This window comes from Globicephala melas, chromosome 14 (assembly GCF_963455315.2).
Source record: "Globicephala melas chromosome 14, mGloMel1.2, whole genome shotgun sequence".
NCBI classification, from domain to species: Eukaryota; Metazoa; Chordata; class Mammalia; order Artiodactyla; family Delphinidae; genus Globicephala; species Globicephala melas.
The window spans coordinates 72,728,474-72,755,573 of NC_083327.1; the positions used below are offsets into that span (position 1 = coordinate 72,728,474).

At 50.9% G+C, this 27,100-nt stretch overlaps 1 protein-coding gene across 1 annotated transcript in view; it reads right to left on the minus strand.

Annotated features, from left to right (window-relative positions):
• Positions 1–2,034: 2,034 nt before the first annotated feature.
• ZC3H12D (zinc finger CCCH-type containing 12D) overlaps positions 2,035–27,100 on the minus strand; it is a 44,609-nt gene continuing 19,543 nt past the window's right edge. The window contains exons 4-7 of the mRNA XM_030853201.2: positions 13,921–14,060; positions 8,919–9,153; positions 5,817–5,923; positions 2,035–4,632 (exon numbers count right to left, since the gene is read on the minus strand). Of these exons, the coding sequence (XP_030709061.1) occupies positions 3,932–4,632; positions 5,817–5,923; positions 8,919–9,153; positions 13,921–14,060 (1,183 nt within the window). The 3' untranslated portion in view covers positions 2,035–3,931. The remainder of the gene's footprint in view (positions 4,633–5,816; positions 5,924–8,918; positions 9,154–13,920; positions 14,061–27,100) is intronic.

Sequence of the window (27,100 nt, forward strand, 5' to 3'; positions counted from 1 at the left end):
TCTCGGGTGCAGCCAGTGTTGGGGGTGGAGGAGGGTGGGGACGTCCTAAGTCCTGGTGCACAGGGACCTTCCCCAGTGATAGACCCCCTGTGTTCCCCATTTCTTGCTTGTAGAAAAAGCTTTAGTCTCCTAGGCCTTCCCTGAGTTCCAAAGAACAGGCCCAAGCAGTTAATGATTAGAGAAATAAAAAAGCAGAAACAAAGGAAAAGCAGTGAAGCAAAAAAGTAATAATAACCTAAATAATAGTCCAGCCATAAAAGAATCACAAGACTCCGAGTTTCTCCTTGAGGGAGATAGATAAACTTCTGACTCACATTTTTAGTTGTTTTTACAGAAGCCAGGACCCCACCAAGTGAAGACTGCTGACCACAAACACATAGACCCTAGACTGGTTGGACCAGAAGGTTGATGACTGAGATTACTGAAACATCACACTGTTACCTCACCACTAACCAATCAAAAAACTGTCCATGTACTGTGCAACCCTCAGCCCTGATTTTGCCTTTTAAAACCCTTGCCTGAAAGCCATTGGGGAGTTCAGGTCTTTTGAGCACCAGATGCCCATTCTCCTTGCCTGGCTCCATGCAATAAATGCTGTACTTTCCTTCCCCACAGCCCAGTGTCAGTAGATTGGCTTTGCTGTGCATGGGGCATTTGTTTTGTCTGCCTGGACACTGTACCCGCTTCTTTGAGGGAACCACTCACCATCCCCAACTCCCCACAAAGTACCTGGGTACAGGTGTGAGCTGATAATCAGTGTGCACCTAAGACCCAGTGAACCAATGGTAGAACCTCACAGCAACTGGTTGGGATGGACACGTGATCCAAGCCAGGCCAATCAGAATTCTTCCCAGGATTTTTCTGAGGCTGCCTCCTGAGTCCTTTAGCTAGAAGGCTATGTGCCTGTCTGCCAACAGAATGGCTTTCACAGTGCAGGGAAAATCTTAAGGGAGAGAATGATCGCACATATAGAAGAAAACAGATGAGAGAGTCCTGACAGGGTTCGAGCCCCTAAATTCAGTCAACCCCACAGCTGCCCCCATCCTGGCCTCCCGCCATTTGGTTTGTGAGCCTTGCTTGTAAAAAACCACCTTGCCCGACACAAATGAGCATGCCTGCTGCCCTGTTAGAGCCCCCCCTGCGTACATCTGGTACTCACTTGGAAGTGGCCAATCCAGTGTGCAGTTTGCCAATCCCCCCGACTTCCCCTCTTCAGTCTCTTGCATCAGAGGCGGGCACTTAGAGGGCACTCGTTTCAATGCTCAGTTGCCAATGTCTTGAAATTCTTTATCACTTTTGAATAAGGCGCCCTGCTATTTGACTTTACATAGGGCCCCACGAGTTACCTTTGCACAGGGTCCTGGCTCCACGCGTTCCCTCATGGTGGGATCTGCGATTCCACTTCGTCGCTCCAGTTCCCAGGGCCCCCTCCCCCATCACCCACTCCTTAATAACCCTTCCACTCACCCCCTCCCCTATGCTCTTCTCTCCCACCGGAGGCTTTTTTCCCAGAGGCAGCGAGCCATACCCGTGCCAGCTGGGAGTTGTCTATTTGCTCCCCATCTGAGCTCTGTGTAAAATCCTGAGAGCAGGGATTCACTTGACCTGGAACAATGCCGACAACAGGAGTGGCTTCTCTTGCTTCTAGCCCTCAACCCCCAACATTCTGCAACTGTGTCTCAAACCAGCTTCCAGAGGCCTCTGAGAAAGCTACACCACATAGCAAACAACAGTCCAGCACGGGGAGCCTCAGATCTGAGTGACGGAGGACTCTGCCTGTGTCCTCAGGTACAGCCTGCTGAACGTCCAGCAAAGGCACGTCCTTGCCTCGGGCTTCGCTGCTTCTCCTGGAAAAGGTGAATTCCAGCCCTCTCCCCGCCTCCCCCAAGGGGGGAATAACACTGAATAAAGCAGCTATAACCTCAGCCTTCACACCCACAATATTTAACGTGAGAAAACCGCCCTGGGGGGGGAAAAGCCGACACAAGGGAAACTGACATACAATTTGACAATGGAGAGTCCAGGTGTGGGTAAAAGTGATTTATTTTTGGAGCACAGTAATAGTTATGCAACTAGGAACATTTCATTCACCCCCATCCCATTCATGTTTTGTGTCACAAAGACATACCAAGACTTTGGAAAGAATTCCAAAGGGGATTACATTGAAATGTGCTGTTTCTTCACTTGTTTTTGTGCTCGTCTTAATCACAGTGCACCAAATAAAATAGCTTTACAGCTTACTCAAACTCAGACTTGTCCTCAAAGGAAGCAGTTTAAACATTTCTAACTGTAAATCAGCAATGCAACGATTCCAAGTCAGGACACAGACCCAAGAGACAAAAGCAGCTCTAACGTAAAGCTTGTCTTGTCAAAAGAAAAAAAAAAAACCCACACCACCATGAGGGGAATCCAATTTGCCTAGAAAGAGTGGGTCTTCTTCAGGACTGCAGTCCCAAAATATTAAGATACAATTGTGGGTGTTGTCTTTGGGAAAAAAAGAGGTGAGGAAGAGATCTGACCTAAGCCGCACTAAGAATCCGGTTTAAAAATGTGAAAGGGCTCACAGGGGACACAAGGTCTCTGTATCTCCAAAGGAAATATTTACCCCACTGAAGGGGGCAGGAGCAGATTCTCCGGGGGGCGCACTGGGCTGCGCCAGCCATGCCCATAGGGAGCGCTTGCCAGTCTGCAGGAGGCTTGGGAGCTGGTTTTCCACTGGGAGGTACCTCACACTCTCCTCATGAACACACCAGCCAAGATCTGTGAGCTGGACTCATAACCCTGAGTGAATGGGTGGACGCCACCCAGAGATGCCACGGCCCCGGAGGACTCAGGCCCGCGTCCTGGCAGCACTGTCTCATCTCTTGTCCTTTGCAAATGAGTGGGCCCCTTCCCCCCAAAATTCAAAGCAGTAGTTAGCTAGGAGAAACAGCCATGGTTGAAGGTGGCGAGAAACCTCCATGACTGAGGCTCACCCCAGCTCTGACCAACCCCCCAGAGGTTTCTGAGCAAAAGTCCTGACTCACAGGGCTTGGGCTCAGCTGTGAGGGGTAGCTCAGAAGGCTTGGCCAGTATAGGGCCTGGGCTGGAAACTGCCGTGATGGACGGCTGAAAACAGGGACGCTTAGCCCTGAGTCAAGGGGCGTGTGTGTGTGTGCCGTGTGCCTGTGTGTGTGGTGTGCGTGTGTGAAGGGTGTGAGGGCCCCGGCCAGATGCCCCTGCCACACCCCCACAGACCAGCACAGCCACGTAATCTCAGAGTGACAAGTGGAGCCCACACGTGGAGGCTAGAACTGGGTTCCCCTCAAGTGGTTAGACAGAGCTCATGTGAAAACCTCCTGATGCCAACATCTGCACCAGCCAACTGACTACCTATTTCAAGCGTGATCTGATGTAATGAAATTCAAGGCCATTTACCAGTTTTCCACCTTTTGGTCATGGCTGCCAAGGGCATACAGGCACACCCGGAGCTAACAAAGGAGAGTTTCCCACTTAGCCTGATTACGTGGGGTGTGTCTCTCTTCCACTCTATTTCGGGTGTCACCCACTAAATTGATCTTGGGACCCACTTGTGGCTCCCAGTTGCAGCTGGACCAAAACAGCCCTGGAGTGTTCTGGACAAACCCTTGGAGCCCTAGTGGGCCTTTGCAGTCTTCAGGCACGAGAAACCACTCCCTCTATGGAAGGCAACCTTATTCTGCAGAACACAGACCTCCAGCAGCAGCCCCTGTGTGGTCAGGGAAGGTCACCAAGTGCCACCGTGGGCACCGCAGAGAGTGAGGAAGCTGGCCTCCTCCAGGGACAGACCATCTTTAAAGGAAAGGGGGCTCCACAGGGTGGGCCAGCCCAGATGCAGGCTGACCACGGCCACCAGCCCGGTGGGGTCGCAAGGCAAGACTGGGACAGCACATGTGGTGGCCTCGATGAGCTCTCAGGGCTTCCCCACGGGCGCACCGGACCTCTGGAATCTCTGGATAAGGAGGATGAGCCTGGCGATGTCGGAGAGCTCGGGGAACAGGGCCATGACGCTGTCCACCTGGTGGGGCGGGAAGGTGCTGCAGAGCACGGTGCGTGCCCTGGCACGCGAGTCCACCTCGGGGGCGGCAGCCTGGGGCACGGACCCCGAAGCCCCCCCGAGGGCGTCTTCATCCCAGCGCGATCCCGCCCAGGCCGAGCGGCCCGGGAGCCAGCCGGCCCCTGGAGGAAGGGCCCACGGGTCGGCGGGCTGCCGGCGCGGGGGGCGCTGGTCACTCTGCGGGGCGCTGGGGCGGTATCCGCCCCGTAGGCCCGGCGGGCTCCGGGGGCTCTGGAGGCCGGGCGGCACTGGCGGGGACGGCGCGGGCCCGGACGCCCCCCAGTCGGGACAGGGCGGCCTGGGCGCGCGGCCGCTGCCGGGGCCCCGAGGGGGCGCGCAGAGGGGCCCCGGGTCGTCGCTGAGGACGAGCCGCGAGAAAACGCCTCCGAGAGTCGCCACGTCGGCCGCCCGCGCGCTCCCCCGCTGCGCCTCCTCGCCGCCCGCGCCCCGCCAGGCCAGCGTTTGCGCGCGGAGCTCATCGGCCACAGCCAGCTGCGCGTGGTGCGGCCTCTCCGGGTGGTAGAACTTGCACTTGATGCCGTAGGTGCATTTCTTGCCTGGAAGGGGCGGGGCAGGGGGAGAGGGCTCCTGGTGAGAGACCTTGGGTGGGGAGGCCCGGTATGGTCCGGGCAGTGCCCGCCCTGCGCGGCCTTTCTCGTTGGAGATTCCTCCGGGAAGGCCCCCGGGCCTGCTGCAGACTTGTCAGGTTTAGGGCGGGACGAGGTGGGGAGAAGTGCCCTGTGGCGCAGACAGGATGAATGAGGGTGCGGCACCCTACTCCTCGTGGTATTTTCCACTGGACACGGTACCCCAGTGTTACCCACCCAGCGCAGGGGGACTGTTGTCTGGAAGTTCCCATGACCAGGGACTGAGACCAAATCTCTGGATCCAATGACCTTCAGCCTCCACTTCCCCAGAGACACTGGATCCGGCCAACCTAGTGGCGGGGGGGGGGGGGGGGGGCGGGTGTTGGGAGTGGGTGCTCATGACATAGGATTGTGCCTCCAGTGCTGACTCAGTTTACCCCATTGTCCACATCCCTTGTACTAATCATTGCCCTTCCCTTACATACTGTTTTAACAGAGGTGATCAAATAATTTATCATCCAAACCAGGGCCCTTCTGACAGTGGAAGGGAACAGGATGGGCCACCTCAACGTGTGTGTGTGTGTGTGTGTGTGTGTGTGAGATCACCTTAATTCTAACAAGAAATGACTCTGAGTATCACTTACAGCATCTTAAACTTCTATAGGCACAAAAAACGAGACATTAAATAACTTGCCCAAAGCAAGCTAATGAAAGAGCTGGCTAGAAAGCTAGTGTCCCTGGAGGGCTCTGGGAGAGAATCCTTAATTCTTAATGGATCGCACCAACCAGAGTCCCTAAGGGTAGGTAGGGGTTTAGGTGAGACTGTGGGGCAGGATGTGGGCACAAGGTGCCAGGGGAGGGACTGAGAAAGGAGAGCGTGGGGTGCACACAGCATCCCTGCTCCCTGGATATGACTTTGCTCTGTGTGTGGCCCCTTCATCCAGCCCTCACAAACTGCATGCAACAGGGGTCCAGGATGGCAGTTCACCATTACAATAACCCTGTCTGGAACCTGCCGTCCAGAGAGGATAAGTTACCTCCCCAGCGTCACACAGCTGATTAAGGGCAGAAGCCGGGCTAGAACCCAGGCTGCGGACCACCCAGCCAGCGCTTCTGACCTGAACAGGGCCCACAAGGCGTGGGGCGCTACCCACCATAGGGGCAGTGTTGCCAGGACGGCTCTGGGGGCTTTGGCTTCCTGCTCAGGAAGTTGCTCAGGGTGGGTCCCCGACGGCCCAGGGGGTCATCAGGAGGCATGAACCTGGAAGACAAGCACAGGGGAGTGACTGCGAGGCCCACAGAGACCCGCCGCGGGCAGCACCAGGGCTCTTGCCGTCCAGGACTCTTTCTCCCACCCAGGGGTTGTCACAGCGTGTTAGAGCAGCACAGCCTTCCTCAACACTGACCCGCACAGAGCACAGCGCTGACAGATCCCAGGACAGCAGCCCCTGGGCCTTGTCCAAGTTTTTCTCCTGCTGAGTCAGCAATGCCAGAATCACTTAGCAACTCCTGGAAACATGCAGGCTCCGGGCTTCACACCAGACCTGCTTAATCAGAACCTCAAGTTGTTCAGGAATCTGCATTTTAACAACTTCCCAGATCATTTTTATCCACTAAAGTTGAAGCATAACTGCACTAGGGCCTAGTCTGAAAGCGACTCTAAGCTGCATTCCAATGTCCTCAACAGAAGGCTGGAGACCTCCGGGGGGCCCGGGGGACTCTCTGGTCCTGGGAGCTCCATTTCTCCTGTGTTGCCCCCACAGCTCTGGGCCTCTCGGGTTGGGGATGAAAATTAACAGAGTTCAAAACGCCAGCTGGTGGGTCAGCGAAGAAGCGGATCCGGGGGCTGCCTGCACACAGGTGCGGCGGCACACGCAGCCCCAGGGCTCAGCGCAGGCTCCCCCCTCCTCTGCAAACCATGGGCGGGGGTCACTTTGTCACTCTCTGACACCACCCTGCCCCCGCCTGCCCCTTCCCTTCCCTGGCTTTGGTCTGAGGAGGAAGGGAATGCATCCTCGATGCCCGCAGCTCAAAAGGGAAAACAACTTTCCTCAGAAGGGAAACTCCCTGGTTCAGCACGATCCACTTTTCCTACGAACATACTGTCGTTCCCAGGAGGCGCTTCCAGGTCACACAGAGGTTCCACTGGAGAGGGAGTGGATTCTGATCGGGGGCTTGTAGTTACGGGCTGCTTTCCCCCTTAGTGTCAAGGGTCACGCTGGGGTCCCACCGTGCAGACCACATCCCCCAGGCCGGCCCCCAGCTGGGTGATCCCTGGTCCCGGGTAGCCTGCGTGGCTCAGATCCCAGCTACACAGCCGGCTTCTCAGAGTTGGGCCCTGACCAAGAATCCAGGGAGCCACCCAGTGCAGTTATTAAAAGTTCCCAAAGGCGTCACCTCCTGCTCTTTCCCGGGCCTCACAGCCGGGAGCTGGGCCAGGAGGGCCCTATGGACGTGCCCTGGGCACGGGGCGAGCGTCCTTGCCCACAGGCAGGCGGCAGGCTCTGCCCTCTGGCAGTCGGGGGACCTTCGGGCAGGCCCTGAGCAGAGGCCAGTGTGTCAAGAGGACTTGGCCTGGACCCCAGGCTGTCACCAGGTCAGAGGCGGCCATGATCCACCAGAACTCAGTGAGGATTTTCGGGATCCGATGGTGCCAGCCTTGCCAGCTTCCTCCGGGCCTGAGCCAGAGAGAGGAAGCCTCCAGCCTCCTGAACGTGGAAATGACCGTGGGGGATACTGCGGAGCAGCTGCTGTGACCGTCCGCCCTGGGGCGTAGGAGGGTACCTCTGCCTCCTTGGCTGTGGGTACGCCCTGGAGGCACATGTCCTGGCCTGGCCTGAGAATAACCGCTACCACCAGGGGTACATACAGTCCTCTCTGGTCCTCACGACCATCTCAGAGGTAAGTGTGACTAATCCAAGGGCAGATGATTCAAGGTGAAGAACATTCAGCCCAGGGAGGTTGAGAGCTTTCCTCACCACACACAGCCAGTAAGTGGCAGAACCTCAGTTTGAAACCTCATCTGCTGCTTCCAGAGCCCTAGCCCTTTCCACCACACACACAGCCCCGCAGGCTCCAGGTCAGGAGCTGGTCTGCCGTGTGCAGGTGGCCTGATATAGCGGCCACGTGGCCTCTGTCTCCCCATCTTCCCTACCCAAGGGCTGCAGCCATTTACACTCACTCACTCAGTAATCTACAACTAGTCACCGGGTGCCTATGATGCGCCAGGCTGGCTGGAGCTGTGGCACATAAGACACATACAGTCCCTGCCCTCACAGAGTTGGGGAGCTTGTCCCAAACCACATTCCTACAAGCCAGTGAGAGAGCCCAGAATGAGGACCGAGCTACCATGCCTGGAACAGAAATCGGAATGGGAGTGACGTCCCAGCCTGCTGTGCCCTCCCATCTTGTCCTACCCTGTGACCAGGCCCACCTTGCCAGGCTCTTCAGCATGCCCCAGGACACCTGCAGTGGACCAGCCATCACACCCTGCCCACCTCAGCCCGGTCTAGGGGCTCACCCAGCACCTGCTAACTGGTCTGTGCTTTGTGGACCAGCCATCACACCCTGCCCACCTCAGCCCCGTCTAGGGACTCACCCAGCACCTGCTAACTGGTCACCCAGCACCTGCTAACTGGTCTGTGCTTTGTGACCCTGACTTCGTCCTCCCTTCGCTGTAGCTGGTTGGTCCAGGGGGGACCTGACCCAGGAGAAACACCCTAGGGGACAGATGAACCAACCAGATTCTCTTGAAAGTGTCAACCAAGACGTATTAAGACAGAGACGGTTCCAAGATCTTTACAGCCCCGAAGAAAAGGTGATGGTGCCCACTCCCATCCGGAATTCAAAACTTTGAAAAAAACAGAAGCATAAAAGAAGTGAAAGGGAGTGCAACAAAGTTCAGATTCACCCCATGATGACAGTTCCAGTGCTCTTATTTGAAATGTTAAATTCTTCAAAAATAAAAAAAAAAGAACGGTCCCCCCAAGGCCATGCGTCAGGCAACTGGGTGCTGGCTCAGCTGGATGTGGGCGTGGGAACAGAAAGGTCACAGGACAGATGGGACAAGACAGCCCCGTGGGGGAAATCTGGTCACGAAAGAGAGGAGGCAGAGAGGGCCAACAGAGAGATGTGCGGCGGGGAAGGGGCGCGGGCGGCCCGGGGCAGGGGGTTCTGAGCCCGGGACTAAGCCCCGCGGGGGCCCTTGTCACCGCCCCGCCCCCTACCCGCCCCGGGACCCCACGGGCCACACGCACCGGTCGTTGACGAAGGAGAACATGAGCAGCCTCTGCTCGATGAACCACTTCCACTCGGGGTTCTCGCTCTGCAGGTCGCGGTAGTTGTCGTTGGAGACGATGACCCCGTCCTGCTCGTAGGCCACCTTCACGATGTAGCGGTCGTCGTAGCAGACCACGCGCTTGCCGCTCACCTTGCGGGACGGCGTGTACACCAGCACCGCCTGCCTCTCCAGCTCCTCCAGCACGTGCTGCTCTGGGGGCCACAGGGCGGGGACCGCATGAGGCGCTTTCTCGGAGGGGCTCTCCACCCCCAGAGCCGTCCTAAACTCCGGAGCGGCTCCGGCAGCTCAGGGCTCCTCTCTGATCAGCTCGCCCCTCCCACCCGTCCCCGCCTCCCTCCCCCTACTCCCCCTTCCCCTAGACCCCTCCCCCCTCTCCCCCCTCCCCCTCTCCCCTATGGCCCAGCCTAGCAGGCGAAGAGCAGGGAGGTCTCGAGAGGAATTTGCCAGCAGCCTGAGGTCAAGTGGGCTTTTGGCTTCTGTCCTGCCTGCGTCGTGACGGGAGCCCTGAGGATGGTGCCCAGCCAGGGAGACACACTTTGGAAGGAAGAGTGAAGCCACAGCTCTTGTCGTTGTGATGGTTACCTGCCCCGTGCCCCTCCCACAGTAGACACAGAGGCCTTCTTCTGGAGAAAGACATCCCTATTTTAACTAGAATCCCGGCACTTAGGAATTACCAGGAGCCCTGCATCCACCTGGAAGAGTGCTGCCGGGGCCCTTAGCGGAGAACCACTGCCCCCTCTCCCGTGACACAGGAGTCTGCTGGGACACCTTCAGGACGGAGCAGCCCACAACTGACAGCTCTGAGGGACACAAGAATGTCACGCAGAGAGGCCGGGATTAGGAATCTGCAGCCTACATTCCGCTCTTAGCTCCAGCTCTCGGGTTTTTCACCCCTCTCTGAACATCAGGTTTTGCACTTATAAGATGAGGAAGATGACTCCTGCACCTGCCTCACAGCATCTGTGGGGCGACTGGACCAGCGCATGTGGGGCGAGCCCCCAAGAAGCCAGGGAGGAGGGAGTGTGTCCCGGGAGCTGCAGACGTTACAAGGTCTCTTAGCAGGAGCTAAAATCCGCATCTCTGGACGGCCTACTCTTTGATCTTAGTTTTGCCTTCGGAGACAAAAGAAATCCCTTCCACACGAAACAGTTACTCCGCATGTGGAAGATGATTAGCATATTCGTCCCCCATGTCTCAGTCCTTTCCTATATGACATGGTTCCCAGACTTTTCAAAAGTGCATAATGCATGTATGGTACAAAGAATAATTTTTTTTCAATGCCGTGTGTGTGGTGATCTTTTTTTTTTTTTTTTTTTTTTTTTTTTGCGGTACGCGGGCCTCTCACTGTTGTGGCCTCTCCCCTTGCGGAGCACAGGCTCCGGACGCGCAAGCTCAGCGGCCATGGCTCACCGGCCCAGCTGCTCCGCGGCACGTGGGATCCTCCCGGACCGGGTCACGAACCCGCGTCCCCTGCATCGGCAGGCGGACTCTCAACCACTGCGCCACCAGGGAAGCCCTGATCATTTTGTAATGTATAAAAATATCGAATTGAGACAGGAAGGAAGGCGGAAGGACACAACTATTGAAAGAATGACACAACCATTAAGAAGAACAGGATGCAACAAAAACTGGTTAGAACCTACTAGGCGCAACATGGCAGAAGATTAGACTTCCCTAGACCTTGAGCCTCATTATACCCTTATTGTAATGCATTAAGTAAATGACGCTATGACAGGCACCACGACAGTTTCAAGGCTAGCCATAAAAGGCCAAAAAGTAGGGGTGCCCCAATTCCTAGAATCCCCTGCCCCTTCTCCAAGACAGTTAGAATATTCCCCCCACGCGTTAGCCCAGCCCATAAAAACTAACCACTCATATCGCAGGGCCGGCTCTCACCCTCTGAGATGGCCCACACTCTGTCTATGGAGTGTGTAGCTCTCTAAATAAACCTGCTTTCACTTTACTATGGTTCACTCTAGAATTCTTTCCTGCCCAAAGCCAAGGACCCTCACTTGGTCGTCTGTCCCAAGGACTCACTCAAGACCTCAGACATGACTATCCTCTTGTGCCCCATTTTTCCTGCAACAGAATCACTATGTTGTACATCTGAAATTAATACAATACTGTAAGTCAATTATACTTCAATTTAAAACTACAATTCATTAGTTAAATGCCAGGTGTGTGGTACTCCCTTTGAGAAATAGAACACGGCCTGTGCTTTGAAGTCCCCATTGCCCCTCGAAGTTTGCATCTCCCTCCACTCCCTTTAAGATAACCCAGTTTTGAGAACTTTGTGTTTATAATTCCCTTGCTTTTCTTTTTTTAAATGCATATATATGTACCCTTCAGAAGGACAATTTCCAATGTGATTATGAGCCTCCAGACTTTACACAAATGGAATCACCTTGCACATATTCTTGGGCGACTTCTTTCCTCATTGAACATTGTGTGCCTGAGGTCTGGCCATGTCATGACTGTCAGTTTTGCACAGAAGTCTCCTGGTACAGAAGGACAAGGGTTCCTCTAGGGTCTGTCTTAAGGAGTGATATTGCTGAGTTGTAGGGAAAGGCACTTTACAAGGTAACGCTGCGTTATTTTCCAAAGTAGTTATATCAAGTTACTACCCAACACAGCGTCTAAGGCAACCTTGCCAGCACTTGGCATTTGCAGGTTTTTTAAATTTTTCCCAGTCTGGTGGGTGAAACGTGGCCTCTTGCTGTGATTTTATTTTGCATTTCTCTGGTTACTAATACAACTGAGCATCGCTTCATATGTTTATTGGCCGTTTGTGTTTTCTCTTCTGTCAAAGGCCTATTCATGCCTTAGCACATTTTTCTATATATTTGTCCTTTGTCTTGGTCTTATTAGTTTGGATAAGTTCCCTATAGATTCCAACAGGAATCCTTCATCAGGGATATGTGATATATGGCCTCTGCCAGGTTGAGGCTTGTCTTTTCGTTTTCTTGTTTTTGTGGTATTCGCTAATGAACGGAAGCTTTTATTGTAATGTAGGCAAATTTATGACTCTTTCTGCTGTCTCTCTGCATTTGTTGTGGCTTGTTTAAAAATTCTTCCCTACCCCAAAGTGAATTCCCTACTCTTTATCCATTATGTATTGCACAATATATATTGCACAATATTGCACAGCTGTTGAAAGACACCATTCTCCATGTTCAGACCATAAAGAATAATCTGGGACAACTGGTCCATGATGAACACAAGTGTTCATCCCCCCTCCTTTTCATAATCCCATTGAAAGAGAAGGGAAGCAGTACAGAAGGGGTAGGGAATCCATAAGCACATTAAAAATGGGCTTGGGGACAGCAGCAAACCCAGGATTTTGACAAATTTTAGGAAGACAGAAAGCAGGTAGGATCAGAGACTTCCCTGGCGGTTCAGTGGTTAAGACTCCACGCTTCCAATGCAGGGGGTTTGGGTTTGATCCCTGGTCAGTGAAATAAGATCCCACATGCCACGTGGCAAAAAAGAAAAAAGAAAGAAAGAAAGAAAGAAAGAAAGAAAGCAGGTAGGATCATATTGCTCCTACAGTACAAAGGGAACCACAGCCCAGATGTGCATGGAGACTGAAGAGGAGGCAGAGCCCGTTCCCTGCAAAGTCCCAGCGCTCTCCAGCAGGAGTGGCGAGTCAGCAGAAGTCGGATTATTAACTGAAAGGCTACCATGGGGCAGCTGCATCCACCCTTTCTGGTCCCTATCATTGTATGGAAAGTGAAGATATAACTAGGAAGGAGGAGGTTCCCATGTGGCCTTTGACCTCCTAAAGTAAGACCATCATCCTCGTGGCACTGGAATGTGTGGTGGGCAGAGGTGTCCAGTTGCCTGCCTGCTCTGCGCAGGGTGTGCTGCAGTGAACTCTCCTGCTCAGCACATTCAATGGTCAGTCCTACCTTTTAGGGAAAGATCCAAATACCAGGAGAGGAAGCCCATGGCAACTGCACAGGTATGTATTTAACCAATCTGGTTCTTTTTTCACAAGGAAACACTGACAAGCAAAGGATCACCAGACTTTTGAGAAGAAGATTTAACAGCACAAAGAGAGAGAAAGAGAGAGATGAACAAACAGAACTGACCCCAGAAAAAATAAATAAGATTCATGGAACTTCAGAGAACTTTTTTAAAGTCTGTATTAGTATAGAAATAGTCAAGAAGATACCGTATCTGTAAAACAAGAATAGCGTTTTACTTAAAAAACAGAATCCGAAAGAGAAGAAGAAGCAACTGGTAACCACTGACAGAACTGAAAACAAAACCAGCAACTTTTGGTTAAAAGGCTGGAAGAAGAAGTCAATGAAACCTGCCAGGATCACGAAGAGGTCGGTCCCAACATTGCGGACTTGGCTGACATGATACCAGCAGTGGCTCAGCATGTGACTTCTTATAAGAAAGTCAAACAAACAAAAAACCCTGTTTATTTAAACCACCTGTTCTATTATTTGTAGCTGAAAATATTCCTAGCTGATATAAGAATTAAAAATAAAGAATTCCCTGGGTCTCGTTTTCCTTTGTTTTTTTTTTTTTAAATGAAGAGATTGAACTAGATATTCAGTTAATAAATATCACTGGACCAAACGGATGCCTCTTTCAGTTCCTGTATTCTACTAGGGGTGGGATGCAGACCCAATCTTTCTGCAGAGTGTTAAAAGTTATAAGATTCTATTATTTTTGGAACTTAATCTTTCCACTAAAAGAGTAAATACTTTGTTCATTTATCTATCAACAACTATTTATTGGGCACCTGCTATATGCCAGCTGTTACGCTAGGTGACAGGGCTCCGGCAGGGCACACTCATGGTCAGTGCTTTCATGGAGCTTATAGTCCAGTGAGGAAGACAGACATCATCAAACAAGCGGTAAGCAGATAACTGACTGTGATTTTCAGGAGTACTATGGAGGAAAGGTGTATAGTCCCTCTTGAGAATGTACCTGCTCCAGCATACCTCTAATCGGGGTATCAGATCTTGGTGGTTCTTTCCTCCAGGAGGGGACAAAAACTTTGATGTAGGTGTGTCCTCTGTCCCTGAACCAGTCCACAGCCAGCTGGATTCCCCGGCAAGAGAAGGCTTCTTTATTTCCATGACTACAATGAGAAAACAAAGACATCTGCAGAGAAACAGGAAGGGTTCCTCAAGAGTGACTTTTCCTGGGAATAGCCTGGATCATAGTCTCATAATCAAAGGGAATCAGGCAAATCTGCATTTTGAAAATAGGTCATTCTTTGCACAAAATATGTCCCTTAATTGGAACCAATTAGCTTGTGATAATATGTAGAGGGTCTCCGGCTCCAAGGAGAGTGCATTCCAAGGATTAATAGACAAGATCCTCTTATTAACTGAAGCTAATATGGATCAAGAGAGGGTTGTCAGGGCTTCCCTGGTGGCGCAGTGGTTGAGAGTCCACCTGCCGATGCAGGGGACACAGGTTCGTGCCCCGGTCCGGGAGGATCCCACATGCCGCGGAGTGGCTGGGCCCGTGAGCCATGGCCGCTGAGCCTGCGCGTCTGGAGCCTGTGTTCCACAACAGGGGAGGCCACAACAGTGAGAGGCCCACGTACCGCAAAAAAAAAAAAAAAAAGAGAGGGTTGTCCATGTGATATTGGTCTTCCCAAATCCAAGTAAGGATGCCAATGTGCCCCACAAATTCCACTGTAACCATCCATCAGTGGAGACAGGAAGGAGAGAGCAGTGTGAGAGGAGACCCAAGACCAGGCAGGGGGACTTCCCTGGTGGTCCAGTGGCTAAGACTCCGTGCTCCCAATGCAGGGGGCCCAGGTTCGATCCCTAGTCAGGGAACTGGATCCCACATGCTGCAACTAAAGATCCCGCATGTCGCAACGAAGATCTCGCGTGACGCAACTAAGAGCCAGAGCAGCCAAATACATAAATAGAATAAATTTAAAAAGAAAAAGACCAGGCAGGGTCTTAGGAGCTAGAAGATCTGTCTACTCCTAAGAAGCATGAGAAGCTGTAGAAAGATTTTAGGATTTTAAGACTGGGGGTATATGTGATGTGATGTGATGAGATGTGATCTGATGTATGTTTCAAAGAGTTCAACCTGGCAGCACAGAGGACAATAAGTTGGAAGGATCCAGAGTAGGGGGGATACCAGTTAAGAAGCAGCTGTAGTCATCAAAGCAAAACCTGATGGTGACCTGGACCCAGCTGGTGGTGGTGAAGAGTAGGTGAACCTGAGAGATAGTTAGAAGGTAGTATCTCCAGAATGTGGTGATTGACTGGGTACAGGGGTGATAGGGAAAAAGGCACTGAGGAGACCTCTGACTTGTATAAGGGGATGGAGGGCTCCCTGAGACAGATCCTGTTTGGGAGGAAGACAGGATTTAGAGAAAACAATCCTGAGTTTGGTCGTGGACACATGGAGAGTTGGGAGGAGCCTTGGTGACCTCTAAGTGGAAATATTAAATAAACAGCTAGGGTTCAGAAGAGAGGTCTGGGTGATAAAACATGTGAGTCATCGTTTAAGCACCAGTTGGAGCCACCGCGTGGAGAGAATTGCCTGGACAGAGAGTGAGCATCAGGGGCTGGACCTGGAGGAGCCCTGGAGCCGAGCAGCTGGTTGCAGGTAGAGCAGGACAACCAAGGGAAGAAACACAGGCATCTCTCAGAAGAGAAGGGGGGTGCTTCCCTGGTGGCGCAGTGGTTGAGAGTCCGCCTGCCGATGCAGGGGACACGGATTCGTGCCCCGGTCCGGGAAGATCCCACATGCCGCGGAGCGGCTGGGCCCGTGAGCCACGGCCGCTGAGCCTGCGCGTCCGGGGCCTGTGCTCCACAACGGGAGAGGCCACAGCAGTGAGAGGCCCGCGTACCGCAAAAAAAAAAAAAAAAAAAAAAAAAAGAAGAGCAGGGGGTAAAGCAGAAGAGGCTGCATCGTGGAAGCCTCAGGAGGAGGGCAGCCAAATGCTGCTCTGAGGGGCCAGTGAAGCCTGAAAACACCCCTCAGACTTCATGAGTGGAGGTCAGCAGCATTTTGCTGGAGAGGGAGACAGGTACCTAGATTTGAGATACTGAGAATGCAGACTCATTGGGACTCGGCCACGGCCTGGTTTCAAGACTAGCTCACCCCCTGCTCACAACTTCCACCCAGCCACTGGCACCCCCTCAGCCCTTTGTCCGGACCATGCATCTCCCTTCACTCCCATCGCAGGGCCTTTGCACCAACTATTTCCACTCCTCTCAGCCCAGCCCATTCCTCCTTCGGCGTCATCGTCACTTCCTCAGGAAAAGCATCCCCTCGCCTCTAAATTCCGTCAGATTCCCCTGTTAGGAGTCCTCACAGCACCATCCTTGTCCTTCCTGGCACCTGTCGCAGTTGGACATGCACACTCCCCACAGGATGAATTGTGCCTCCCCCTTTCTAGAGCATAGGTTCCTGTTGCTGCCCGTCGTTCCCAGCACCTAGCATGGTGGTGCCTGATAATTGGTAAGGGCGCAACAAAAACATGCTGAAGAAATGAACGACTGAGAAGAAACAGGTCTTATGAGCAGCCCGAAGAGAAGCAGCCCAGGCACAGGGAAGGGCTGGCTGGAAGGACCCTGGTGCAGGAAAGGCTTGCGTGTCTAGGGACTGAAAAGAGGACAGTGCGGCTGCAACCCGTGGAGCAGGCGAAGGGGAGGTGGGAGGGGCAGGGCTGGGTGCTTAGAGAGCCAAGGGTCCCCATGGCCCTCGCATCCTCTCCACGTCCAGGCAAGGCCAACACATCAGATCTTCACATTTGTGCTTTCTCTTGTGCGTGGCTTCTTCCACTACTTTCTCAGAGAGGATTAGGATAGGTCCAGGTTTATAAAGTAAAAAAGGGAGTCTTAGAAATGCTAATCAGGGGCTTCCCTGGTGGCGCAGTGGTTGAGAATCTGCTTGCCGATGCAGGGGACACGGGTTCGAGCCCTGGTCTGGGAGGATCCCACATGCCGCGGAGCAACTGGGCCCATGAGCCACAATTACGGAGTCTGCGCGTCTGGAGCCTGTGCTCTGCAACAGGAGAGGCCGCGACAGTGAGAGGCCCGCGCACTGCGATGAAGAGTGGCCCCCGCTTGCCACAACTAGAGAAAGCCTGTGCACAGAAACGAAGACCAACACAGCCATAAATAAATAAAATTAAAAGAAAACATCATGAAGTCTTAGTATATGACACCATATGGTAAGAAGTCATTAATTCTTTAAAAAAAAAAAAGAAATGCTAATCAATGGTGTTAGAAGTTGGGCTTTGTGGAGATTCAAGAGAACTCTAGATTCCTGTAGCTCCAGTGACGTATCAGGAACCAGGCCTCACCCCCCTAGATCTGTAGGGTCTTCCAGCTTAGAGAAAATAGCCCTTTGGCCGTTGTCGCTGAGCTGTGAGGCTTATGCAAACAGTAAGGAGAAAATATCAACAGGGGGACTTCCCTGGTGGCACAATGGTTAAGAATCCGCCTGCCAGGACAGGAATAAAGACACAGTTGTAGAGAATGGACTTGAGGACATGGGGAGGGGGAAGGGAAGCTGGGACAAAGTGAGAGGGTGGCATGGACATATATACACTACCAAATGTAAAACAGATAGCTAGTGGGAAGCAGCTGCATAGCACAGGGAGATCAGCTCAGTGCTTTGTGACCACCTAGAGGGGTGGGATAGAGGGTGGGAGGGAGACGCAAGAGGGAGGAGATATGGGGATATATGTATATGTATAGCTGATTCACTTTGTTATACAGCAGAACCTAACACACCATTGTAAAGCAATTATACTCCAATAAAGATGTTTAAAAAAAAGAGTTTTTAGTAAATGTAATTTCATCATGTAGAATTACATTATCTACTTAATCCATTATTACTGAACATTTACGTTATTCCCAGTCTTTTGCCATCATAAATAATGACATAGTTAACATCTTTGTGCATAAAACTCTACTTGTATTTCAAAATTATGTCGTGAGGATAGATTCCCTCAAATTAGAATTACTAGGTCAAAGAACATGAGTATTTTTATTAAGGATGTTGATACATATTGCTAAATTATCTTACGGAGAGATTGTACCAATTCACATTCCCACCAGTGGTGTATTAGAGCACTGCGTCATTTCAACAGTTTGGTAATTTTATTGGCAAATAATGAAATCTTGCTTTAATTTGCATTTTTTGATTACTGATGAGATTGAACGTTAAAAAAAATATGTTCATTAGCTATTGTTTTTTCTCTGTGAATTTTCTATTCATGTTCTTTGCTTATTTTTCTATTGCATATATTTGGGGATGTCTGTTTTTTCTTTTACTTGTAAAAACATTTACCTATTAACGATATTAAGCTTTTGTCATATTATTGCCAATGTTTTTTCTAGTTTTGTTGGACATGTAATTTTACAATTCTTGATATATAGAAGTTTCAGATTTTTACATATTTAAGTGTACCAATCTTTTTCTTTGCAGTTTTTTTTTAACTGAGTTTAGAACATTATTACTGATTCAAGGTTATGATAAATAATCAACTTTGTTTTCTTTAGTTTTATGACTCTTTTTCATACTTATCTTTTTAGTATTTTAGAATTTGTTTTGTGGTAGAATGTAACATGCAGCTCTATGCAATTTTTCTCTTTCAAAGTAGATAGTTGGATGCTGTACACAACTGATTGAATAACCCAATTTCTTTCCCATTGACTGGTGGCCCTTTCTTCATCTTATATTACTTTCTTATGTAGTCAAGGGTCTATTTCTCCAATGGTTTGTGGTTTTTGTTCTCAAGTAATACATTAATTATCAGCAATAATACTACTTTTATATCTTCTTTTCCTACAGTTAATACCCCTTATTTCTAATTCAGTATTTTTAGTTAGACTAGGATTTTTTTTAGAAGACTGTCTAATAAAAATGGTAATAGTAAAAAAAACCCACAAAAAATAAAAGAATCCACCTGCCAATGCAGGTGACACAGGTTCGATCCCTGGCTCAGGAAGATCCCACATGCCGCGGAGCAACTAAGCCCATGTACCACAGCTACTGAGCCTGTGCTCTAGAGCCCACAAGCCACAACTACTGAAGCCCACGTGCCACAACTACTGAAGCCCGCGCGCCTATAGCCCATGCTCCACAACAAGAGAAGCCACCGCAATGAGAAGCCCGCACACCGCAACAAAGAGCAGGCCCCACTCTCCGCAACTAGAGAAAGCCCACGTGCAGCAACGAAGACACAACACAGACAAAAACAAACAAATAAATAAATTTATTAAAAAAAAATCAATGGGGCCGTCTGTGGTAAAAAGGAAGAGGAAATGGAAAGCTAGTCCCTTCGGCCCCAGCAGAAGTTGCAAAACAAGGAGAAGGAGGGAGAATGAGGGGCCACTCACAGCGTCCTTACCCTGCCCCCCAGGCCTGCCCCACTCGCTGAGCCATGAGGGGACGGGAGGGCTGGCGACACCGTGATGGATGTGAACAGGAGGCTGAAGGCTTGTCTCTCAGCACAGCCTGGGTCTATTGCAAGCCTCTCAGAGAAATCGTGGTTTCAGTGGGTGCAGCCTCCCGCAGGGCTGCAGAGCTGCCGTGGAGGAAAGTGGCGGATAGGTGAACCGGAAGCGACACCCCTGGATCTCTTGCTTCCCCAGGCCTGGAGGATTTCACGCAGCCTGGGAATGGACAGCACTTTAAGCCAGCATGGTTCCCCAAAAGGACAAATGGGACCGATAACCCTCTCTGTTGACCATTCCGGAAGCCAGGCCAGCCCATTGCTCTGCAGAGGAGCCCGGTGACCGTCCCAGACCCCTCTGCCAGACAACACCAGGTCTCAAAAGCCTCCAGATGCCATTTGGGAGAGGGGCAGGGGAAGGGAGAGGAAACACGAAGCCTGAGTCCTCCAGAAGACAGAAGACACTGAGCTATCACAGACGGGCAAGTGTAAAGTTTGCTCCTTCCCGCTACCTAGAAGGTGGCGAAGAGATTTCATCTATCATAGAAAACAAGGTCTGTGTTCTGTGCACACTGCAGCAGTGATGTGAACATCGGATGATACCCACACTCCCACCCCGCCCCCGAGCATACGTATCTCTTGGCCGCAGCAAAGTGCCCACGGTCCATTCTCAAGAAAACATATCGTTGCCACGATTCTTTTAAAATTTGTTTCTCTGGCATGCCATGTGGCATGCGGGTTGCAGGATCTTAGTTCCCTGACCAGGGATAGAACCCGGGCCCCCTGCATTGCGAGCGTGGAGTCTTAACCACTGGACCACCAGGGAAGTCCCTAAAATTTGTTTCTTGATTGCTCTCTTTTCTGTGACTACCTATCTGTCTTTAACTGTTCAAAAGCCAACTTTCCATCCCTGATGCCTTTGATGGGTGTGTGACTTGGGACGGGGGTTGGGAGGTATAAATCTCACACCCATCAGAGGTATCAGGCACCCCATCCCTGTGAGTGGGCAATGGGGAGCAGGGTGACAAGTTCCAGCGACTCTGGAGGCAGGTGGAGGGGAGGCAGTTGGAGGTGCAGAGATTCAGGAAGAGAAGAGCTGAGGAATGGGGCCACCATCAGCTTCATGCAGCAGAAACTGGCCCCACGGCCTCTCTGATACAGGACTCCAAGATGGCAGACCCCAACCAAGAGGCTCCAAAGGACAGATACGTACCCCCCAGACCAGTGGAAGATGGAGGGAGTGTACATCTTCCCATCAGTGCGGCCAGTATCTTCCCTCTCTCCCTCAGAGGTACCCTGTCTTCCAGCCTGAATTCCAGGCACAAGGAGGTTGGGGACTGGCCCTGAGAACACCTAAGTGTTCTGGAATGGAGGATTTTTCATTCAGGTCCACCGTTTTGCACACACTCTACCCCAGCCTCATGAGCCTTCTGGTCTCTAGAAATGTGAAGATTATCTATGTTCAGTCCTTGCCATGTCTTTTTTTACCAACCTCAAAACCCCATCATGGCTGCCCTAGTCCTGGCCACAGAAAGCTCTGAGCAATGGCAGGGTTGATGCCACAAGCAGGGGTCACCTCCTCACCACGTGGGGCTCTGTTTCTAGGAGACGGCAGAGCTCTCAGTCAGGTAATAAAGCTCAGCGGTCACCCTGGAAGCCCACACCGCACGTACGTTAGCCAGAGGCACCCCTTCCCCTGGGCTTCTCCTCCACTCGCTCAGCATGCAGCTGTGAACATCTCCGTCAGCAGGGCGCTGTGCTGGGGGCCTGGGGAGCAGTGAACGAGGCAGACCTCACGCCAGCTTCTTGGAGCTCATTCTTAACAGAGTCCTGTGTATCTGACCACTTTGCACATGTGCCTAATTTAATCATTGCAAGAAGCCCTTGAGGAAGTGACATTGGTCCCATTTCACCCTTGAGGAAACTAAAGCAAAGCCATGTGCTGGCTCGCTGATCTCAGAGCCTAATCTGTTGGGCTGCAAACTCTTCCTTCCCATCTCGATTTATTCCTGCCCCTCTCCAGTCTCTGCTCCTGGGACCCAGACAGCAGCTCCTTCGGAGCAAAAATTACCACCTGTCCACAACACTGTAAATCAACTGTGCTCCAATCAAAACTTTAAAAAATTACCAGCTGTTAAAATGCTCGAGCTGGGGGAGGGACCTTAGCGCTTATTAAAAGCCACTGAGAACCATTTATCAGGCAGAGAGCTGAGCGCCAATGCAGGGGAAAAGGAAACAGGAGTGGGAGGATTTGAACAAAGGGAGGTGGTAACGGAAGTGGGTAGGTACCTGAGGCAAATCCTGCCTGACGAGTGTGCCTGGGCAGCCACCATCAGCGCGTAGCCGTTTACAGTAACTGACAATCTAAGTGAACGCCCCTGTATCATTAACTGTTGCCCAAGAAGTCTCTGCAGAAACCAGCAGACGGTCTTATGAAGAGCGAGGCGGTGGTTCGGGGGTGGGACGAAAGGAAAGACAAGCGGTGATTCCTTTGGGGTGTGAGATGTAAAGGCCCAACACTGATTGACTCTGTTTCTTACTTGGGGTTAAACTGCAAACACTCTGAACCTGGAGTTTCTAGCCCTTCCACCAAGAGATCTCCCCAGCTCAGGTCAGCAGGGAGACAGGGGGTGACCTCTGAGAGAGGGTGCTCCCTCATCTCATAAAAGGAGACATGGGTGCAGACTTAGGTGGGAACCCAAGGCCAATGTTGGTTGGAGTCCATTCAGGGGCTGAGAGGCAGGTTGGACCCCCAGCCCAGGAGTGTGCCCCCTACACCCACTGAGAGGGGCCTGATGAAAACCTCCCATTGCCAACCTCAGCTCTCTCATCACTGAAGATTTGTTTCTCCAGAATACGCCAGATGCTGTTAAGGTTTTTAAGAGTTTAAAAAGGTAAACAACAAGTCAAACAAAAAACCCTGTACACCCCCAAATGAGGAAACACTCAAATGAAACCCTTGTCAAGGCCAGTAAGAGGATGTGAAATTATCAGGTGTTTTTTCCCCAGGCTGAAAGCCTTCAACTCACTCCTTTCCTAAATTTGCCTACAGAACATACACCACTGGTACTTGTCAGTACGTGTGGGTATTTGTGAGTTTGCCAGGCAAGAACATGTTGGCAAGAGTCGGCAGCGAGAAGCAACATTCTTCCCAAACACCACGGTGCAGCTGGTCACATGCTTTCAACGAAAATCACCTTTTTAAAACCTCTGGCCATTTTTCTTAAGGCCAAGCGTATAGCGACTCCAGTGCTCGGCTCACAGCTTCCTCTTTCCTGCACATGCCCACATGCACATACACGTACGCACACACCCCTGAAGGTGTAGGGACTGAAAATCCGTCTCTGTGCTGCTGGTCAAGCAGAGCCACCATTCAATGCACGTGTGACCTTCTGAGGGTTCCCAACAGGCTGGCAGCTGCAGGAGGGGCATCCTGGCCCCTGGTGAGGGAGAGGGGTCTGGCGTGTCCTGTCTGCAGCGGGCACGTCTGGAGCTCATCGTGCCTGGGGAGGACTTTGGGCAGCACAGGCAGGCTCTGGCCCCAGAATAAAAGTCTATGGGGTCAGGGTCTCCCACTCTGAGACCAAAGATACATGGAATTAGCAGCCCAAAGATACACAGTGCTGGGGAAATGGAAGAGCACTGAAGCCAGAGCCTGCCACTTACTGCTCTGGGACCTGTGGCAAGTTACTTACTCTCTCTGAACCTCTGCAGAAGGAGAGACATTCCTTTATAAGAAAAATGCATCTATTTCTTTCACACATGCATAAAATAATCACCCTGAATCCGAGAATGTTAGAGATGAGAAACTACATAAGATTATTATTATTCAGTCCAACCTCTTACCTGTATAAACAGGGCTCAAAAAAGTCAGGTGACTCTATTTACAATAGCCAGGTCATGGAAGCAACCTAAATGCCCATCGAAAGACGAATGGATAAAGAAGATGTGGTACATATATACAGTGGAATATTACTCAGCCATAAAAAGGAACGAAATTGGGTCATTTGTAGAGACGTGGATGGACCTAGAGACTGTCATACAGAGTGAAGTAAGTCAGGAAGAGAAAAACAAATATCGTATAGTAACGCATATATGTGGAACCTAGAAAAATGGTTCAGATGAACCGGTTTGCAGGGCAGAAGTAGAGACACAGATGCAGAGAACAAACGTATGGACACCAAGGGGGGAAAGCGGGGGGTGGGGTACTGGGATGAACTGGGAGATTGGGATTGACATGTATACACTAATGTGTATAAAACATATAACTAATAAGAACCTGCTGTATAAAAAATTAAATTAAATTAAAAACAATTTTTTAAAAAGGTCAGGTGACGCATGTGGAGGTCACACAGTAGGTAAGCTGAGGAGCTACAGCTGTACCGTCCGTTATGCAGACACTCACCACATGTGGCTATTTATACTTCAAGTTAATTCAAAAGAAATAAAATTGGAAATTCAGCTCGTCTGCCACACCAGCCACATTTCCAGTGCTGGGCGGCCCCGTGTAGCAAGCGGCCACCATATGGACCACCATATGCGGGTAAAGAACTTTCCATCGTCACAGGGAGCTGCGCTATTGGGCAGCCCTAGGCTAGAGGTCACAACTCAGATCTTCGGACTCTTAAGCCCTATGTTCTGTCCCCCGCTCCTGACCTCCCTAGCTTCCTACGTGAAATACAAGGATTTCAGCAAAACTACGGACAAGCACGAGGTCTGCTTCCCAGGTCCCAATCTTACACGCCCGCCACTGCAACTTAGAATTCACATTGAAGTTGACCCACCACTTAGGAAATGATAAGTGAAGCCATTGCTCCTGCTTGTAAGAACCAAATAGACTCCTTTTGTTGTTACAGTGAGGAGATGGGAGGTTTTTGGAATTGGGTGGTATGGTCCTTTCGAAATGACTTGAACAAGATGTGTGCTCTGAACAAATACATTCCCACTTATCTTAAAAAGCACTTGGCCAGTGACCCTCACTGCCGATCTCCAGAGGCAGCCACCCCAGGCCTACTGGGTTCAGCCACTACGAATAGACTTGGGCTACACATTCTGAGGCTCTGGGGACAGGAGCCCATGGAAACTCCTAGAGTGATGGTATGGTCAGAGCACAAGGCTGGAGGCCAGGGTCTGATGGAGCCAGTGTTGATCTTGGCCAAGCCCTTCTAGGCCCATCCTGTGCTTTTTCCTCTTTCGACTCAGATGGTCAGAGGCAAGGACAGATGACCCCCTCTCACATGCTCTGTGCTAATGGAGAGGCTTAGCGCCCTGCCGTAAAGCATGACGTTATCTAGAACTGCTCATTCTACATCAGTGTTTCTTTACATTTTGGGGATCACAGACCTTCTAAGTAGCTATTGGAAGCTGTGGATCTTCTCCCAAGGGAACCAATATATGTATACAGATTCTACTTTTTGTAAATCATTTCAGGCCACTGCTGGCTTTGAAGATGGAAGGGGCTATAAGCCAAGGAATGCAGGTGGCCTCCAGAAGCCGGAAAAGGCAAGAAAACATATCATCCCCTAGAGCTTCCAGAAAGGAACACAGCTCTGCCGACACCTTGATTTCAACCCAGGGAGACCCAGGCCAGACTTCTGACCTCCAGAACTACGAGACGATACCTTTGTGCTGTTTTAAGTCACTACATTTGTGTGGTAATTTTGATATAGCAGCAATAGAAACTAATACAGATTTTTTTGGTCTTTAAAGATCCACTGAAACACAACTTCCCAAAGATAATGAGAAAAAAAAACATGGCTGAAAAGTCAGGCTCTTGTTCTCTGTGAGCAAAGGCAGACACAGTCCCAGGCTCCAGGGGACAAAGCCACAGTCAGCAAGTCGGCAACAGGCACCCTATAGGATGCTGCTGCCAACAGAAGACACGCTTCTCACCTGCTCAGGGCAGAAAGGACATGCATCCCAACCTGTCTTTTAGGCTCCTCCCCACTCCTTCCAGGACCAGACAGCACATGAAGCAGCAGCATCTTCAAAAACAGAGAATGGCAATGCCTGCGATACTACAAAACTTCAGCGAAGGAGAATTTTCAGAAACCATGTGTCTGAGGTTAACTGAGTTTTGAGGTCAGCAGATAACGAGTAGACACCATGCTGGGTTTCAGTAATCTGGCCCCTCTAAAGACGCGCCCCACACTGGGAGCTGTCCTTTACAAACGAGGATCCGGCCGAGCCTGAGGTCAGGGGTCCTCTTGAAACTCTGGTTGGAGGACACGGGAGGTGTTATTGTAGGAGAAGGAGCGGGTGTGGATCTGAACATCGGACCCCAACTCTCTCCCAGACGGGCCTTTGAACAAATTAAGTCCCACCCTCAGGGAGCTGTGAAATTTCTCTTTTTGTTCCTAACTAAGGGGATGAAGGGGGGCAGGGGAGGGGATGTTTGTGTATACGTGCATATACGTACGTACACACCCTGAGAACACACACAAATACATGTGTTCTAGGTATCTGAGGTCGTTTTTAGGCAGCACAAGTCTGAAAGAATTCATGTTCTGACACACACATGTTCATAATAAGCCTGAGAGATGGTTTCCATTTGTAAGCCACAGACTAATTACAATCGTAGGAGGTGAGGGCGGGGTGGGACTAAATGGATTTACCCAGAACACGTCTAGGTCATGTGCAAATAGAGGACGTGGTTTAAATGTGAATTCCAAGCAGCAACAGAGACTTTCATCAAAAGAAAACCCTCCACCATCACCCTATTGTAGCCGTTCCTAAAAAAGTCTGGTCCCTAGGGCCTCCCTGGTGGTCCAGCGGCTAAGACTCTGCGCTCCTAGTGCAGGGGGCCTGCTTTCGATCCCTAGTCGGGGAACTAGATCCCACATGCCACAACTGGGAGTTGGCATGCCGCAACTAAGAAGATCCCACACGCCAGAACACACACGGCAACGAAGATCCTGCATGCTGCAGCTGAGACCTAGTGCAGCCAAATAAATAAATAAATAGTAAAAAAAAAAGAAAAGTCTGGTCCCCAAAGAGAGAATGCTTTCCTGTAGCACCTGAAGTAGTTGTTTTACCCTGCAGCCATTCTGCTCTTTTGAGCTGGAATCGGAGAGCTCATATAATCTTAGGACTGGAAAGGTCTTCAATTTAAGCAATATCATCTTACTTTAAATACAAGCCAGGGACTTCCTTGGCGGTCCAGTGGTTAAGATTTTGCCTTCCAATGCAGGGGGTGCGGGTTCGATCCCTGGTAGGGGAGCTAAGATCTCACATGCCTCACAGCCAAGAAACCAAAACGGAAGCAATATTGTAACAAATTCAATAAAGACTTTAAAAATGGTCCACATCGAAAAAATCTTTACATGTAACCCATGTCTTTCTACTGATGTCTAGAGGAAGAGATGCCTCATCCAGACCAGGCAGAGGCCAGGCCCCTCTCAGAACCCAGCAGACTTTCTTCCTAGGATGCTCAGAACCTACTGGATTCTTAAAAATCCCTTTAACTCCCCCAGAGATCTTGAATTAAGCAGGATTTCAGAGTCTCACCTATCTGGTGCCTCCACAGAGCATGCGTGAGAGACCGAAGGACCAGCTCCTAGGCCCCAGGGAAAAGGCAGGGCTCCATTGCCTATTGACATAATCAAGCCCAGGGAGACTTGGCTGGCTAAAACGTGAATGAACTTGTCCTACACACCAAGCAGGGCATATTGGAACTACCCCCAAGCCTGGGCCATCTTGAGTTAACCTTTCCACACTTCTGTCCTGCAGCGCCCAAT